The sequence below is a fragment of the Solea senegalensis genome, linkage group LG13, assembly GCF_019176455.1.
Source record: "Solea senegalensis isolate Sse05_10M linkage group LG13, IFAPA_SoseM_1, whole genome shotgun sequence".
Taxonomy (NCBI): Eukaryota; Metazoa; Chordata; class Actinopteri; order Pleuronectiformes; family Soleidae; genus Solea; species Solea senegalensis.
The window spans coordinates 18504903-18520313 of NC_058033.1; the positions used below are offsets into that span (position 1 = coordinate 18504903).

Sequence of the window (15411 nt, forward strand, 5' to 3'; positions counted from 1 at the left end):
TGTCAACTATATAATTATATAGTATGACGTCATACTGTCAAAAACTGTCCAAATATGAACTGTCAAAAATATCCTGGTATAGTATGTCGTCATAAAAACATGTTTATTATTTAGTAAACTGTCCAATTATAAACTGTCAAACATGTCAAACAATGTCCAAATAACAAAAAATGTCACTAGACCATTAAAACTTAAGAATGAGTATCTAGTCTGGCCAGTAGGGGGCAGGTTAAGTAAATCACTCAGGAGCAGTGGTTTAGTAGAATTTCAAAATAAAAGTGTCTGTTTTGATATGGATCAATATATAGTTGACAATAAAAAGGTTTTCCTCACATTTCTTCAATCATTTACTGCAGTGAGCACATTTGAACACTATAAAGTGGACACTGCTTTGTCTCATCATGTCCTCTGACTGAAGACCTGCAAACAGCTGCTGTTGAAGGCACAGTTCATATGTTTTCAAGTGATTCCATTCACAGTCGTCACTAAATACATCAGAATCCTCTGTTAAATATTGAGATTTTACGAATGTTTTCAGGTTTTTTTAAGTCTTTGTAACTGATCTACAACTTTGTTTGGAGCAGGACCAGGAGCCGGAGCCGGAGCCAGGATCAGGACCAGGATCAGGACCAGGATCAGGACGAGGAGCAGATGGGACAGGTGTGTGGTAACTGCTGCTAAAAATGATCCGCACATTTCTTAGATGTTCTGTTGACGCTCTGTTCACACCTGCTGTTAACATCTGACCTGAGGGATCCGATCACCTGCTAATGCTAATGCTAATGTGACGTCACTGCTCCACAAAAAACAATTAATCTATTTTAAAAGTATTTGACGATTCATTTAGTAATGGTTTAATTATGCAGTAATCGTTGCATCTCTACTTGTTTTATATTTTTTTAAATAATCATCAGAGACACCATGAGATATACTGAGACAACAGCGCTCGTGAAAGTGAGCACTTGGCACCACCTAGTGGACTGAAATGTTAATTTATTTAGTTAATTTTTAATGACGTTTATTTGTAACATCAGTTGAAAAAAACTATACGCCATATTTAATTAGTATTAGTTTTTCTACTAATAGTTCTCTCAAACAGCGTCACATCCTGTGTGTAACCGTAGCAACCACATCACTCTTTCACCTGTGATTTCATCCCCTCACACGGACGTTAACAGCACTTGTCAACAGAGCCTCTGTTTAATGTGTTCACATCATTTTTACATTGTTAACCAGTGAAAACTGTGGACGAGTCAAAGTGGCAACATTCAATCAATAAATACACCATTAAATAGTGACTCACATGTGTGTCATTCTATATGTTGTTTTTACATCAAATGAATTTGGTATTTGAATGAATCATTTAATAATGAGACATTTATGTATTTAATTCCAATGTGAATGAATGAATGAATGTGAGACACATGTGAGTCATTATTTAATGGTGTTTCTATTCTCTATTTTTAACAGTGCTGTGTATGGATGCTGGAGCTGTTAATTTCCCCGAGGGAACCTCCCAAAGGGATTAATAAAGTCGTCTGTCTGTCAGTCGTCTGTCTGTCTGGTGTATTTATTGATTTAATGTTGCCACTTTGACTCATCCACAGTTTTCACTTTTTAAGACGTCAAAAAACTTTTTAACAATGTAAAAATGATGTGAACACCTTAATCACACAGAAGTCTCATTCATGTGCTCATAATTTTTAAGCAGCAGTTATTGGACACCTGGACCCAACTGTGTGGTCAACAGTCCAGGGAGTGAACCCCTATCATTATTTTTTGGCTTTTTTTGGGCCAAAAATGTGAAATAAAATGGTATAACCCCCTGCTGTCATCTGTGCAGAGGGCCCAGCCCCAACCCCCCACCACTACAATCGCAGTGAGAGCGCGCGTAGTTTGGCCCCGGCGCCGGGGGCCAAGTGTTCGTAATGTGCTGGATTTGAACCAGCCACAGCCGGACTCCACCACGCCAGAGATTTGGGAAGGAGCTCCGGGCGTTTTTGAGTCTTCACTTTGGCTGTGGAACCTTAAACCTTGACCTATAAAGGAATTGAACCGTCAACGTCAGGACTGAAAGGCTACTCTAACCAGCTGAGCTAACTGTCCATGCTCTTCCTCAGGTTTTCTCACACCTATTCACTCTGTGTAGAATATTGGTCTTAAAATGTTGCTTCATCACACACGACTTTGCAGCGAGAGGGCTTCAGTTCGAGACCCAGTTGGAACAAGGGTCATGGTCGAGTTTTTCATGTTCTCCACGTGTGTGCGTGGCTTTTCTCTGGAACATGCAATATGGGAATGAAGTTCATTGCTCACTCTAAATTGACCTGGTCAATGAGGGCTGAGGTCTGTGAAGTCATGGGTAATCTACTATTGAAACACTTCCAAAGAGTGAATGGTTGTTTGTTTCTAAAACTGCACACTCACAAAGTTTGCTGTTTCAAGCGGGGCTCGAACCCAAGTCCTTCTGATTCAGAGGCGAGAGCACTAACCACTACACCAACAATGTAGCCAATTGCACAGGACAGACATTCTTAAATATTTCATAAGTCTGACGTTTTTTTTGAGGTGAGGAGTTCTATTATTGAAAGACCTCCAAATTGGCTGAAAAAGCATACAAGGACAAATAGCTCACATGGTTCAGACAATGACTGGCAATTCTATGGTCAGGGGTTCGAATCCTACCTGAAGTGGAAACTTACCTCATCACTCTATTGCATGTTTTGAATGGACTGGCCAAGAGTCCAGGGTGAACACAGCCTATCACCCTGTGACAGTTGAGCTTAGCACAGCAGCCCCCACAACAAAGTGGTAGATGATTGATGGACTGTGGGAGGAGGCCAGAGAACCCGGAGAAAAGCTGCGCACACACGGGGAGAACATGAAAAACTCCACAAAGATCCTTGTTCCAACTGGGTCTCGAACCAAGGTCTTCTTGTTTCAAAGGCAAGAGCACTAAACACTGCACCAACTGTTTGGGCCATTCCAGAGGACATAAATACCTCATTAGTCTGAATGATTTTGGACGACATACTATACTATGACTTTTTTGATTGATTTTGGACGACATACTATACTATGAGTTTTTTTGACCGATTCTGGACGACATGCTATACTATGAGCTTTTGTCTGTCTGTCTGTTTGCGCTTCACACTGGTGACCAAACTTTAAAAAAAGACAGTGAAGAACCATGAGGAAGTGAGTCTGACACCTTGAGGACCTGAACACAACTTCATGGTCTGATGAAGTAGATCAGCTGATTAAAGTGATTCTAATGTTTGAAAGACTCCAAGAACACCAAGAATTTCACCGTCTGGTCAACAGCACATATAGCTCACTCCATCAGAAGATGACTTGTGTCACTGAGGTTGAGAGTTCAACTCTTACTGTCAACTGAACTTCTGCACTGCTTTCAAACTTTAGACCAAAATAAGAAGTTAAAAATACTAGCAACGTGTTGTTCTGCAGTTCAGGAAGAATAGCTCCTCCTTGAGGAGCAGGACTTGTATGGCTGAGGTTGTGAATTCAAGTCTTATGATAACCCTCAAGTGACAGTTTTCAAAATTCTGACCTGGACGAGAAAGTTAAGTACACCAAGTAAGTGAGATGGTCACCATCAGAATGAATGGCTCACACCATCAGAAAGAGACTTGGATCGCTGAGTTTGTGAGTTCAAGTCTTGCAATCAACTGAACTTCTTCCAACTTTAGAACTTCAGACCAACATAAGAATTTAAAAATACCAGCAACGTTTCCATCTGCAGGTCAGTAAGAGTAACTCGTGCTGTAAGAATAAGACTTGCATATCGAAGCTTATGAGTTCGAGTCTTATGGTCAACTGATTGAGTGTGATGTTCAAAGTAAACAGTCAAAAGCTCTAAGAGAACCTGGAGAAGAGAAGTTGCAGGTTGCTCAGTGTACAAGAACCCTGCTGTGAAATCCAGAGCATGTAGGTTCAGTTCTTGTGAGGACCAGGATATTTTAAAGGTCAACATCCAAAGTGAAGATTGAAATGAGACCGAAAGTCCTGATTACAGTAGGAATTGGTGGTGCAGTGGTTTTGTTCACAACCATGGGAATGCGTGAGTTACAAGGTGACCGGTTCAATACCCCAGCCTTGCAGGTTCCATTCCTCAACCTTGCAGGGGTGGGGCAGGCCAGGTAGCAAGAGGTGAGGTTGGAGCAGGGGCACCTAGTAAGAGGTGAGGAGAGTAGGGGCAGGGCAGGGAGTGAGTGGAGTGGAGGGGCAGGGAAGGGAGTGAGAGGAGCAGGGCACGGAGTGGGAGGGAGAGGAGAGGAGGAGTGAGGGGAAGGGAGTGAGAGGAGGGGAGAGACTGGGTGGGGCAGGAAGGGGTCAAAGGTCAAATACTTTATATTACACTGTGCAGCAAAAGGTAACCGCATTAAGACACTTACCTCGCCACCACCACCCAACTGTCTTAATGCGGATTTAAGACAGTTGGGGGGGGCCCCCACCACCTTCCAACTGTTTGCTTGTTGGATCTCCGCGCCGCATCGCACCTGGCAGTCCAGTGAGCCTGACCGGGGGGTACGACTCACTCGCACCCTGCTGGCCACGACTCACTCGCGCCCTGCTGGCCACCGGGGGGTACGACTCACTTGGGGTTGGTCACCTGGTGTGCTGTGTCAGTCAGCAAGAGGTTAGGTTTGGTTCTGTTCCAATGAACAACCGCTGGGTGGGGAACTGAACCTACCACCTCACTGTTGAGACACAACCTTATGGTTTGGAACAATGCCATCACGCCACAAAGGCCGCCTTCGTCTAGGATTGCTGTCTGCTTTTAATCTTGAGTTTGGATGTTGACCTTTAAAAGCTCCTGCTCCTCACAAGAACTGAACCTACGATCTACAGACTTCACAGCAGTGTTCTTGTCCACTGAGCTATGTGCTCTTCACGATTCTTCAGGTTCTCTTAGAGCTCTTGACTGTTTACTTTTAACACTGAACTCAAACAGTTGAGTTCATCATAAGACTTGAACTGACAACCTCAGACATACAAGTCTGACTCTTACAGCACGAGCTATTCTTACTGACCTGCAGAACAACACGTTGCTGGTATTTTTATATTCTAGAGATTGGATGTAGAGCTTTAAAAGCTCCTGCTCCTCAAAGAACTGAACCTATGATCGCCGGACTACACAGCAGTGTTCTTGTCCACTGAGCTATCTACTCTTCACAGTTCTGAAGGTTCTCTTAGAGCTCTTGACTGTTTACTTTGAACACTGAACTCAAACAGTTGAGTTCATCATAAGACTTGAACTCACCACCTCAGACATACAAGTCTGATTCTGACAGCACGAGCTATTCTTCCTGACCTGCAGAACAACACGTTGCTGGTATTTTTAAATTCTTGAGATTGGATGGTGAGCTTTAAAAGCACAACCACAGGGCTGCTCTGAACCTTATTACACAGGAGACATACTATTTTGTAAGACATACTCTAATATGACTTTTTGACTGATTTTGGACGACATACCATACTATGACTTTTTTGACTGATTTTGGACGACATGACTTTTGTGATGATTTTGGAGGACATACTATACTATGACTTTTTGAGTGACGACACATACTATACTATGATGTTTTTGAGTGATTTTGGACGACATGCTATACTATGACTATTTTGGGTGATTTTGGACAACATGACATTTTTGAATGATTTTGGACGACATACTATACTATGACTTTTTTGAGTGCTTTTGGACGACATGACTTTTTTGGGTGATTTTGGACGATATACTATACTATACCTTGCAGCGAGAAGACCCGGGTTTGAGCCCCGGTTGGAACATGGGCCTTTCTGCATGGAGTTTGCATGTTCTCCCTGTGTGCGCGTGGGTTCTCTCCGGGTTCTCCGGCTTCCTCCCACAGTCCAAAAACATGCAATGTGGGGATTAGGTAAATTGGACACTCTAAATTGACCATAGGAGTGAGTGTGAGTGTGAGAATGAACGGTTGTTTGTCTCTATCTGTGTGTGGCCCTGCAATGGACTGGCGAACTGTCCAGGGTGTACCCCGCCATACTCCTTGAAAGTATTTCAATAGTAGATTACCCATGACTTCACAGACCTCAGGCCTGATTGACCAGGTCAATTTAGAGTGAGCAATAAACCTCATCCCCATATTGCATGTTCTTGGACTGAACCCAGAGAAAAGCCCCGCACACAGGGGGAGAACATGAAAAACTCCAGCAAGATCAGTGTTCTAACTGGGTCTCGAACCCAAGTCCTCTTGCTGCAAAGTCAGGAGCACTAACCACTATACCAACCATCTTGTCCATAATAAGGAAAAGACGTTCTTAAATAGTTCATCAGTCATCAGAAGTTTTTTGGAAGTCATGAGTTCTATTATTGAAAGACTTCCAAATTGGCTAAAAACACATACAAGGACAACTGGCTCACATGGTTCAGACAAGGACTGTCGTTCCTATGGTCGGGGGTTTGAATCTTACCTGAAGTGGAAATTTACCTCAACACTGTATTGCATGTTTTGAATGGACTGGCGAACAGTCCAGGGTGAACGCCGCCTATGACCCAATGACAGCTGAGCTCGGCACAGCAGCCCCCACGACCCTCCAGAGGAGGACAAAGTGGTTGATGATTGATGGACTGTGGGAGGAGGCCAGATAACCCGGAGAAAAGCCTCGCACACACGGGCAGAACATGAAAAACTCGAGAAAGATGCTTGTTCCATATGGGTCTCGAACAGAGGTCCTCTTGTTTCGAAGGCAAGAGCACTAACCACTACACCAACCACGCTGTACCTGATCAGCGACAGATGTTGCTTAATATTTCATAAGGCTGAGGTCTGTGAAGTCATGAGTTCTATTATTGAAAGAGTTCCTGTTCTCCAAATTGGACAAAAAAGCATACAAGGACAACTAGCTCACATGGTTTGGACAAGGACTGTTGTTCCTATGGTCAGGGGTTCGAATCTCACCTGAAGTGGAAATTTACCTCATCACTCTATGGCATGTTTTGAATGGACTGGCCAACAGTCCAGGGTGAACACAGACTATCACCCTATGACAGTTGAGCTTGGCACAGCAGCCCCCACGACAAAGTGGTAGATGATTGATGGACTGTGGGAGGAAGCCGGACAATGTGTAGAAAAGCCACATTCTCACACGGGGAGAACATGAAAAACTCCACAAAGACCCTTATTCCAACTGGGTCTCGAACCAAGGTCTTCTTGTTTCAAAGTTAAGAGCACTAACCACTGCACCAACTGTTAGGGCCATTCCAGAGGACATAAATACCTCATTAGTCTGAGGTCTATACCATTTTATTTCACATGTCTGGCCCAAAAAAAGCCATAAAAAGATAAAAAAAAAAATAATAAAAAAAAATGATAGGGGTTCACTCCCTGGACTGTTGACCATACAGTTGGGTCCAGGTGTCCAGGTGTCCAGTAACTGCTGCTTAAAAATTATGAGCACATGAATGAGACTTCTGTGTGATTAACGTGTTCACATCATTTTTACATTGTTAACAAGTGAAAACTGTGGACGAGTCAAAGTGGCAACATTAAATCAATAAATACACCATTAAATAATGACTCACGTGTGTCTCACATTCATTCATTCATTCACATTGGAATTAAATACATAAATGTCTCATTATTAAATGTGTCATTCATTCATTCAAATACCAAATTCATTTGATGTAAAAACAACATATAGAATGACACACATTTAATTATATAATATTTAATGGTGTATTTATTGATTGACTGTTGCCACTTTGACTCGTCCACAGTTTTCACTGGTTAACAATGTAAAAATGATGTGAACACATTAAACAGAGGCTCTGTTGACAAGTGCTGTTAACGTCCGTGTGAGGGGATGAAATCACAGGTGAAAGAGTGATGGTTTGCTCCAGTGTCTGACGTGAAACTGCATCGATACAATCGTACGACTTTTCCGGCTAATGTTGTTGTGGTTACTACGGTTACACAGGGGATGTGACGCTGTTTGAGAGAATTATTAGTAGAAAAACTAATACAATGAAATATGGCATATTCTTTTTTTTAGTGTATAGTTTTTTTTAACTGATGTTACAAATAAACGTCATTAAAAATTAACTAAATAAATGAACATTTCAGTCCACTAGGTGGTGCCAAGTGCTCACTTTCACGAGCGCTGTTGTCTCAGTATATCTCATGGTGTCTCTGATGATTTTTAAAAAAAATATAAAACAAGTAGAGATGCAACGATTACTGCATAATTAAACCATCACTAAATTAATCATCAAATACTTTTAAAATCGATTAATTGCTTTTTGTTTTATTACAAATGTTGAACATTTTCCAGTTTCTTTGTTCCTAAATTAAATTAGTAAATTTATGTTTTTCCTTGTTGTGTCTTGTATTACTAGGACACTTTGGACAGTTTATATTTGGACTTTTGTCGACATATCATACTAGCCTAATATAGTATGTCTTCAAAAACTGTCCAAGCATGAATATATTTTGGACAGTTTTTGAAGACATACTATACTGGGACAATTTTATTTTACTTTTTTGACAGTATATTTGGACAGTTGACATACGAGGACATTTTATCAGTTTATTTTTGGACATCTTTTGTCGACATATTATACTTGGGCAGGCGAATTGTCCAGGGTGTCCCCTGCCTTGCGCCCTATGTCCGTTCACATTTGTCCAGTTCCTGACGAAACACAACACTAGGGCATTTTTTTGGACATGTTTGTGCAAAAAATGTCACATTGAAATCCATTCAAACTGCAATTTTTCATCTCACTTCCATTAAAGCATAATGCATTTGGTTATATCATGGATGGATGGATGGATGGAAAGGTGTCAGTCTGGGCTTTTGCCTTGGAAGTGATCATTTTTACTACTCTCCACCAGAGAGTGTTTTTGGATTTATTTAGGGAAAACACTTGCTATCTCCACTACATGAAACTTTCAACATACTGAACTACTGTATGTCAACATACTGTACGAAGACATTTTAGTCGACGAGCTACTTGCTGCTGCCGTTCTTGAGGTTCTCTTAGAGCTTTTGACTGTTTACTTTGAACATTGCACTCTAACAGTTTACCATAACACTTAAACTCACAACCTCAGACATACAAGTCTTGTTCTCTTTAACTGGGTTTCTTTTTACTTCACACTACTTTTCAGGAATTGAACCCAAGTCTTCTAGAACCTCAAGATTCTTCAAGTTTTATTTGTTTGTCTTTTTGTCGAAAAAACTTTAGCATAATCAGGTTCAGAGCAGTCGTATGGTTGTGGACCAGAACCTGTCGACTGCTGGACTGAGAGCAGTTCCCAACATGGCAAGATAGGTTCCGCAGTTGTAGGGCTGTCCAGACCTGGAGGTCCACAACTGTGGGGTTGTTCCAGTCCAGCAGGTTCGAATCCACAGCCCAAAAAAGAAAGTTGAATAAAATATCTCATCTCCCCAAACCCATGATTCTGGAACCAAACCTGACACCTTATCTGTGGTTGTGAACAAAGATACCACTCCATGAATTCCTGGTGCATTTAGGATTGTACAGAATTGTACCCGCTGAGATACCTGCTCACACAGGAACTCACACACTCTGAATACTGGACTTTTAAAATGAAGTTGATCAACTTAAATGTGAATATTTTCTTTGCTCCATAGGGGTCAGAACAAAGAAATCATTCAAACTGAACCATTTTGACGGTTTTGACAAACGCTGATCACAGACCTTTGTAAACCACTCACTCTCCCACATCAAAGTACCAACGGATGAAAGTCCAGGTCAGGATAATCAGGTCTGGTTTGTGTCTGATGTGATTCATGATTGTCAAGAGTCTTTCCTGTCTCTGTTATTGACAGACGTTGTGTAACGTCTAACGTCTCAGGGACATTCATCTCACCTTATAAGGTGTCCTCCTCCATAACGCAGTCTTTTTCCTGTTTCACTCTTCGTCTCAAACCACCCACGTCCTGCGTCTCTGCCCGGTGTCTCTTCTGAACAAAAAAGTCACACACAAAAGAAGAAATGAAAGAAGACAATTTCTCTGCTCGTGTGACTCAACTTCCCCTCAGAGCAACGGAGACAACAACAGACTGGGGGGACAACAGGACACTGGGGACAACAGCAGACTGAGGGACAACAGCAAACTGGAGGACAACAGCAGACTGGGGGACAACAGCAGACTCTGGGGGGCAACAGCAGGACTAGTCCTCATCGTCTCACACATAAAAGTTTAATAAGTCGACTTCAGTCACTTTAAGTCAAATTCAGTTGAACCTCTTACTTTGTGTGTGTGTGTGTCTCTCTCACTGTGTGTGTGTGTGTGTGTGTCTCTCTCACTGTGTCTCTCTCTCTCACTGTGTGTGTGTCTCTCTCACACTGTGTGTGTGTCTCTCTCACTGTGTGTGTGTCAGTAGTGACTCTCGTTCTATATTTAACCTGCATGCTGCTCGCCCCCCCCCTTTCACACACATACTTGACATAAGTGAAGTTGTGGAGAGACGACGAGCAGGATGGAGGTAAAACTCTTCTAACTCTACTGCACTGTGTCTGTGTGTGTGTTATTTGTGTTTCCTCTGAATGAAGTTGCTCTCTGGACAAATGTCAGATTTTCTACATGAAAGTGTCTGATTACAGTGTTTTTACCACATTATAGACCATGTTATAGACCATATAACATGATCAAAACGTGGTCTATAACCTATAGAAATTTCAGATCACATGCTGCACCACACATTTTAAATCCATAAATGTGACTTTTTGTTTTAAATGTAAAAATAGACTTTAAACAGGTTTTATTGACACATATATGATTTTATGTACAACTAAATCCATAAATGTGACTTTTATGATGTTTTATAAATAGATAGTAAATTATAATAAACAATAGTAAATGAACACACATTTTAACAGTGAGGAGTGTAGCAGCAAAGGATCATGGGAGATGGAGCTGTTGATATTTGTTGACTGTGGTGAATTATATTTTCTTTTAGAAACGGTATCGTCTATAATCTGTTTTTTTTTTAGTACAAACAACAGGTGCTTTTATTTTGAAAAACAAATGGCATGAACACACACACACACACACATAACCACAGAGGGAAAGAGGAAGTGGTTTAACGGTTGTGTTTCTGCCTGGTGTGTGTGTGTGTGTGTTTGTATTCAAATCTTTGCGAGGACAACTTTCAGGGCTTTTTTCAGGGTTAAGACCTGATTTTAGGATCAGCACTTAAAAGGTTGTGATGGTTAAGGTAAGGGTAAGGTCTATGGATGTCCTCACTAAGATAGAAAAACAGGTTTGTGTGTGTGTGTGTTCCATTATCTGTTGAATGTCAGCGATGTGAGACGTTCAACTAAAATGGAGACACACATCAACCCTACGTCAACAGCTGTTAGTGTGTGTGTGTGTGAGTGCTTGTGTGTCTGTGTGTGTGTCTTTGTGAGGACGGAAAAACCCAGCCTATAAACCACAGGAAGTGAAGACATTTTGTGAAATGTGAGGACAATTGTGCATGTCCTCACATTTAAAAATGGACTGTTTGTTAGTTAAGGTTAAGATTGAGATAAGGGACTGTCCTAAACCTAATTCAAACCCTTATATTACAGGACTGGATTTTTGTCCCCTTAATGAAGACATGTCCCCATAAAGTGAGTGTGTTTGAGTCAGATTTGGGTCCCCATAACACAAGTGATACCAGAAACACACACACAGATGAGCAGCTGTCTGAGGACATCAGGACACATGTCTGCCCTGACAAGGTCAGAGCTGCCACAGCCAGGAAGTGAACTCATGACCTGAAACACATCTGGGGGTTGGAGAAAGGAGGAGTCACACCCTGGACAGGTCACCTGTCCATCACAGAGAATGAACCACAGCGTGTTTCTAACTCCACACACAAACACCGGGATTCGAACCATTGACATTTACCCTCCCTCCCTTAGGAGGAGGCTCCTCCACGTCGCTCTGTGGCTGAACTGGCAGGAAGATTCAGAGACTCAGCTCCTGCACAGGAAGATGCTGCAGGACAACAAACCGTGAGCAGTGATGCGCACGCACACGCACACGCACACGCACACGCACACGCACACGTGTGACAGTTGTTGTTGTTGTTGTTTTTATGCAGGAGAAGCCGGTCAGACGACGACCACCTCACTCCCTACAGCTGCCAAAGACACACGGAGACGAACACGAGGTGAGACAGGAAACAGCCTTAAAGAGACAGGAAACAACCTTAGAGAGACAGGAAACAACCTTAAAGAGACAGGAAACAACAGAGGAAACAACCTTATAGAGACAGAAAACAACATTAAAGAGACAGGAAACAACCTTAAAGAGACAGGAAACAACATTAAAGAGACAGGAAACAACCTTAAAGAGACAGGAAACAATATTAAAGAAACAGGAAACAACCTTAGAGAGGACAGGAAACAACTTAAAAGAGACAGGAAACAACCTTAGAGACAGAAACAATATTAAAGAGACAAGGCTTAAAAGACAGAAACTTAAAAGACAGAAACAACCTTAGAGAGAAACAACCTTAGAAACAACCTTAGAGAGACAGGAAACAACCTTAAAGAGACAGGAAACAACCGAAATAGCCTTAGAGAGACAGGAAAAAATCTGAGAGAGACAAGAAACAACCTTCAACCAACCATAACAAACTAAAACTGTGTGTGTATGTGTAGACTCCTGATGTCACCTCACCTGCCAAATCCAAGAGGAACTCAGCTCTGATTGAGAAGCTTCAGGTGAGTGGAAGAGACTTCTGCTGGTGACATCACGGTGACATCACTGTGGCATCACACTCTCTCTGTGTGTAGGCCTCCCTCGCTCTCTCTCCCTCGGCTCAGCTGCCGTCACCAAAGAGTCCTGGCTTCAGGCTGCTGCCTCCATCTTTCCCCCTGCCCTCACCTGGCGCCACGGTAACCACAGTAACCACCTCGTCCACACCAACCCCAACCACACCAGTCCCTGACTCTCCAATAACCGAGGAGGAGGGTCCTACTTCTTTTGAAGCCCCTCCCACCGTGGTGGAGGGATCCATCCTGTCCAGCATCAATAAGGTCAGACACATTTCTTTCTTTTTTAAATCGACACAACACAAACCTCACTCTGTGCTCCGATTGGTTCTTCTCCAGAGTCGAGCTCGTCACTCCATCAGACGGCGCCCTCCGTCCCGTCGCCACAAGAAGTCCAGCAGTGGAGAGGAGGTCAGTGTCGACAGTGGAACAGAAGGAGGAGGAGACCAGGAGGACGTCTTTAAGACAGATGATTCAATGTGTCCAGAAAAAAAAACAATCCACAAAAACGACGAGTCAAAGACTGAGACCAAAGCAGAAGAGGAGAAGAAAGAGGAAGGAGACAGATCTCCATCAGGCGGCGAGGAGAAGGAGCAGGTGCAGGAGGAGGAGGAGCAGGTGCAGCAGGAGGAGCAGGAGGAAAGTTCTGGAAAATAAACAAACAAGGAACAATGTGACAGAAGAAAAGACTGAAGTGAGTGTTTGTTACATATTTAACTGAAGGTTTAATAAAAAAACATCTCAACTCAACCTCAGAGACACAACAAAACCTCAGAGACACAACACAACCTCAGAGAAACAACAAAATTTCAGAGACACAACACAACCTCAGAGACACAACTTCAAAGACACAACACAACCTCAGAGACACAACACAACCTCAGAGACACAACGTCAGAGACACAAACTCCAGGGCAACTTTAAGCTTCAGAGAAACATAATACAACCTCAGAGACCACAACACACAACTTCAAAGGCACTGCCTAGCCACTCAGAGCAAGCTTCAGCTTCAGAAAACAACACAGCACTCCAGAGACAACAAAACCTCAGAGACAAAACACAGCCTCAGAGACACAGCACAGCAGGGGAATACTGCCTGGCAAGGAGACACAACACAACCTCCAGGGCACTCAGAGGCGACGAAAGCAACCTCAGGGCACAACACAACTTCAGAGACACAGCCTCAGGGCCTAGCCACAACCTCCCAGAGACACAACAAAACCTCAGAACCACAGCAAACCTCCAGAACACAACCTCAGAGACACAACACAACCTCAGAGACCTGGCACAACTAGGGCTAGCCTCAAGAGAGACAACACTTACAACTTCAGAGAACCTTTTAACCTCAGAGACACAACACAACTTCAGAGACACAGCATGAGGAAAGTTCTGGAAAATAAACAAACAAAGAACATGTGACAGACGAAAAGACTGAAATTAGTGTTTGTTACATATTTAACTGAAGTTTTAATAAAAAAACATCTCAACACAACCTCAAAAACACAACAAAACCTCAGAGACACAACTTCAGAGACACAACACAACCTCAGATATACAAGCGTCAGACACAACCTCAGAGGAGACAACACTTCAGAGAAACAACACAACCTCAGAGACACAACAAAACCTCAGAGACACAACACAACTTCAGAGAAACAACACAACCCTCAGGGCCTGCCTAACTTCCGAGACACAGCAAACACTCAGAGACACAACCTCAGAGACACAGCGCCTAGCCTGCGGAGGAACCTAGCATCCAGGAACCCACGAACACAACTTCAAAGACACAACCTCAGAGAGACAACACAACTTCAGAGAAACAACACAACCTCAAGAGACACAACACAACTTCAGAGACACAGCATGAGGAAAGTTCTGGAAAATAAACAAACAGAGAACATGTAACAAGAAAAGACTGAAGTGAGTGTTTGTTACATATTTAACTGAAGTTTTATTAAAAAAACATCTCAACACAACCTCAAAAACACAACAAAACCTCAGAGACACAACAAAACCTCAGAAACACAACACAACCACAGAGACACAACACAACCTCAGAGACCAACCCTCTGTTCTCTTCACGTTTGTTGTCCACAGGAAATGACAGGTCAAAGTTCGGCTCGTTGAGGACTCAAACGTTGAATCCTGCTGCCATGATGACACCTGGGAGTGGGCGGAGCTTGCAGTGTGACGCAGAAGTCTGTGCAGATTAACGAGCTTCTTTGTTTTGTAAATAATGACTTTTGTGTGAACATGAAGGAAAGTCCCTGTCCTTGTTTTTAACACTTTGAGACTAACGTTGTCTTCTGTTGCGTCTCTGATGATGATGTTTATTTAAAGCTCAGGTCACAGTGAAACACTGAAGGTTCAGAAGAGTTCACCCTTTCATTTTAACACAAAACTGGATTTTTTTTTTTTTTTAACTGCACAGACCGTTTTTGCCTTTAAGTCTGAAAGAGAAATTAAAACACATATTTTTACTGTAAGTGATGTTTTTCTTTAACGTCCTGTGTCTCAACAAATCCCTGTATATGTAGACGACTGACGACTGTATGTTTACATTTAAGCATTTAGCAGACAATTTTATCCAAAGCAACTTAAAAGAGAGGAATAAG

The 15411-nt window shown here is 42.4% G+C and overlaps 1 protein-coding gene and 2 long non-coding RNA genes across 7 annotated transcripts in view; 2 read left to right on the plus strand and 1 right to left on the minus strand.

Annotated features, from left to right (window-relative positions):
- LOC122779135 overlaps window positions 1–2250 on the plus strand; it is a 2503-nt gene extending 253 nt beyond the window's left edge. The window contains exons 2-3 of the long non-coding RNA XR_006361518.1: window positions 585–660; window positions 1844–2250. This is a non-coding gene — a long non-coding RNA (uncharacterized LOC122779135). The remainder of the gene's footprint in view (window positions 1–584; window positions 661–1843) is intronic.
- Window positions 1–13168, minus strand: part of LOC122779134 — a 19383-nt gene extending 6215 nt beyond the window's left edge. For 3 of the 4 annotated variants that reach the window (XR_006361513.1, XR_006361515.1, XR_006361514.1), the window contains exon 1: window positions 9897–10321. This is a non-coding gene — a long non-coding RNA (uncharacterized LOC122779134). Of the gene's footprint in view, window positions 1–9896; window positions 10322–13103 lie in introns of those variants that run through there. The other variant, XR_006361516.1, reaches the window with a different exon arrangement.
- Window positions 10383–15282, plus strand: dub (duboraya). Of its 2 annotated transcripts, XM_044041236.1 has the most exons (8): window positions 10383–10515; window positions 11603–11644; window positions 11939–12031; window positions 12121–12189; window positions 12683–12745; window positions 12818–13060; window positions 13136–13490; window positions 14894–15282. In XM_044041236.1, exons 1-7 carry the CDS (start codon window positions 10510–10512, stop codon window positions 13451–13453), a joined length of 834 nt encoding a protein of 277 aa, XP_043897171.1. In that variant the 5' UTR covers window positions 10383–10509; the 3' UTR covers window positions 13454–13490; window positions 14894–15282. The 2 variants fall into 2 exon arrangements, with proteins under 2 accessions (XP_043897171.1, XP_043897173.1); XM_044041238.1 differs by lacking the exon at window positions 11603–11644 and having other exon boundaries at window positions 10385–10515.
- Window positions 15283–15411: the final 129 nt, after the last annotated feature.

Bases quoted from the DNA above. Each gene is read 5' to 3' on its own strand.
- dub (XM_044041236.1), top strand. The intron at 12,032-12,120 runs GTGAGCAGTGAT...GTTTTTATGCAG, and splicing joins ATGCTGCAGGACAACAAACC to GAGAAGCCGGTCAGACGACG. The intron at 12,190-12,682 runs GTGAGACAGGAA...GTGTATGTGTAG, and splicing joins CACACGGAGACGAACACGAG to ACTCCTGATGTCACCTCACC.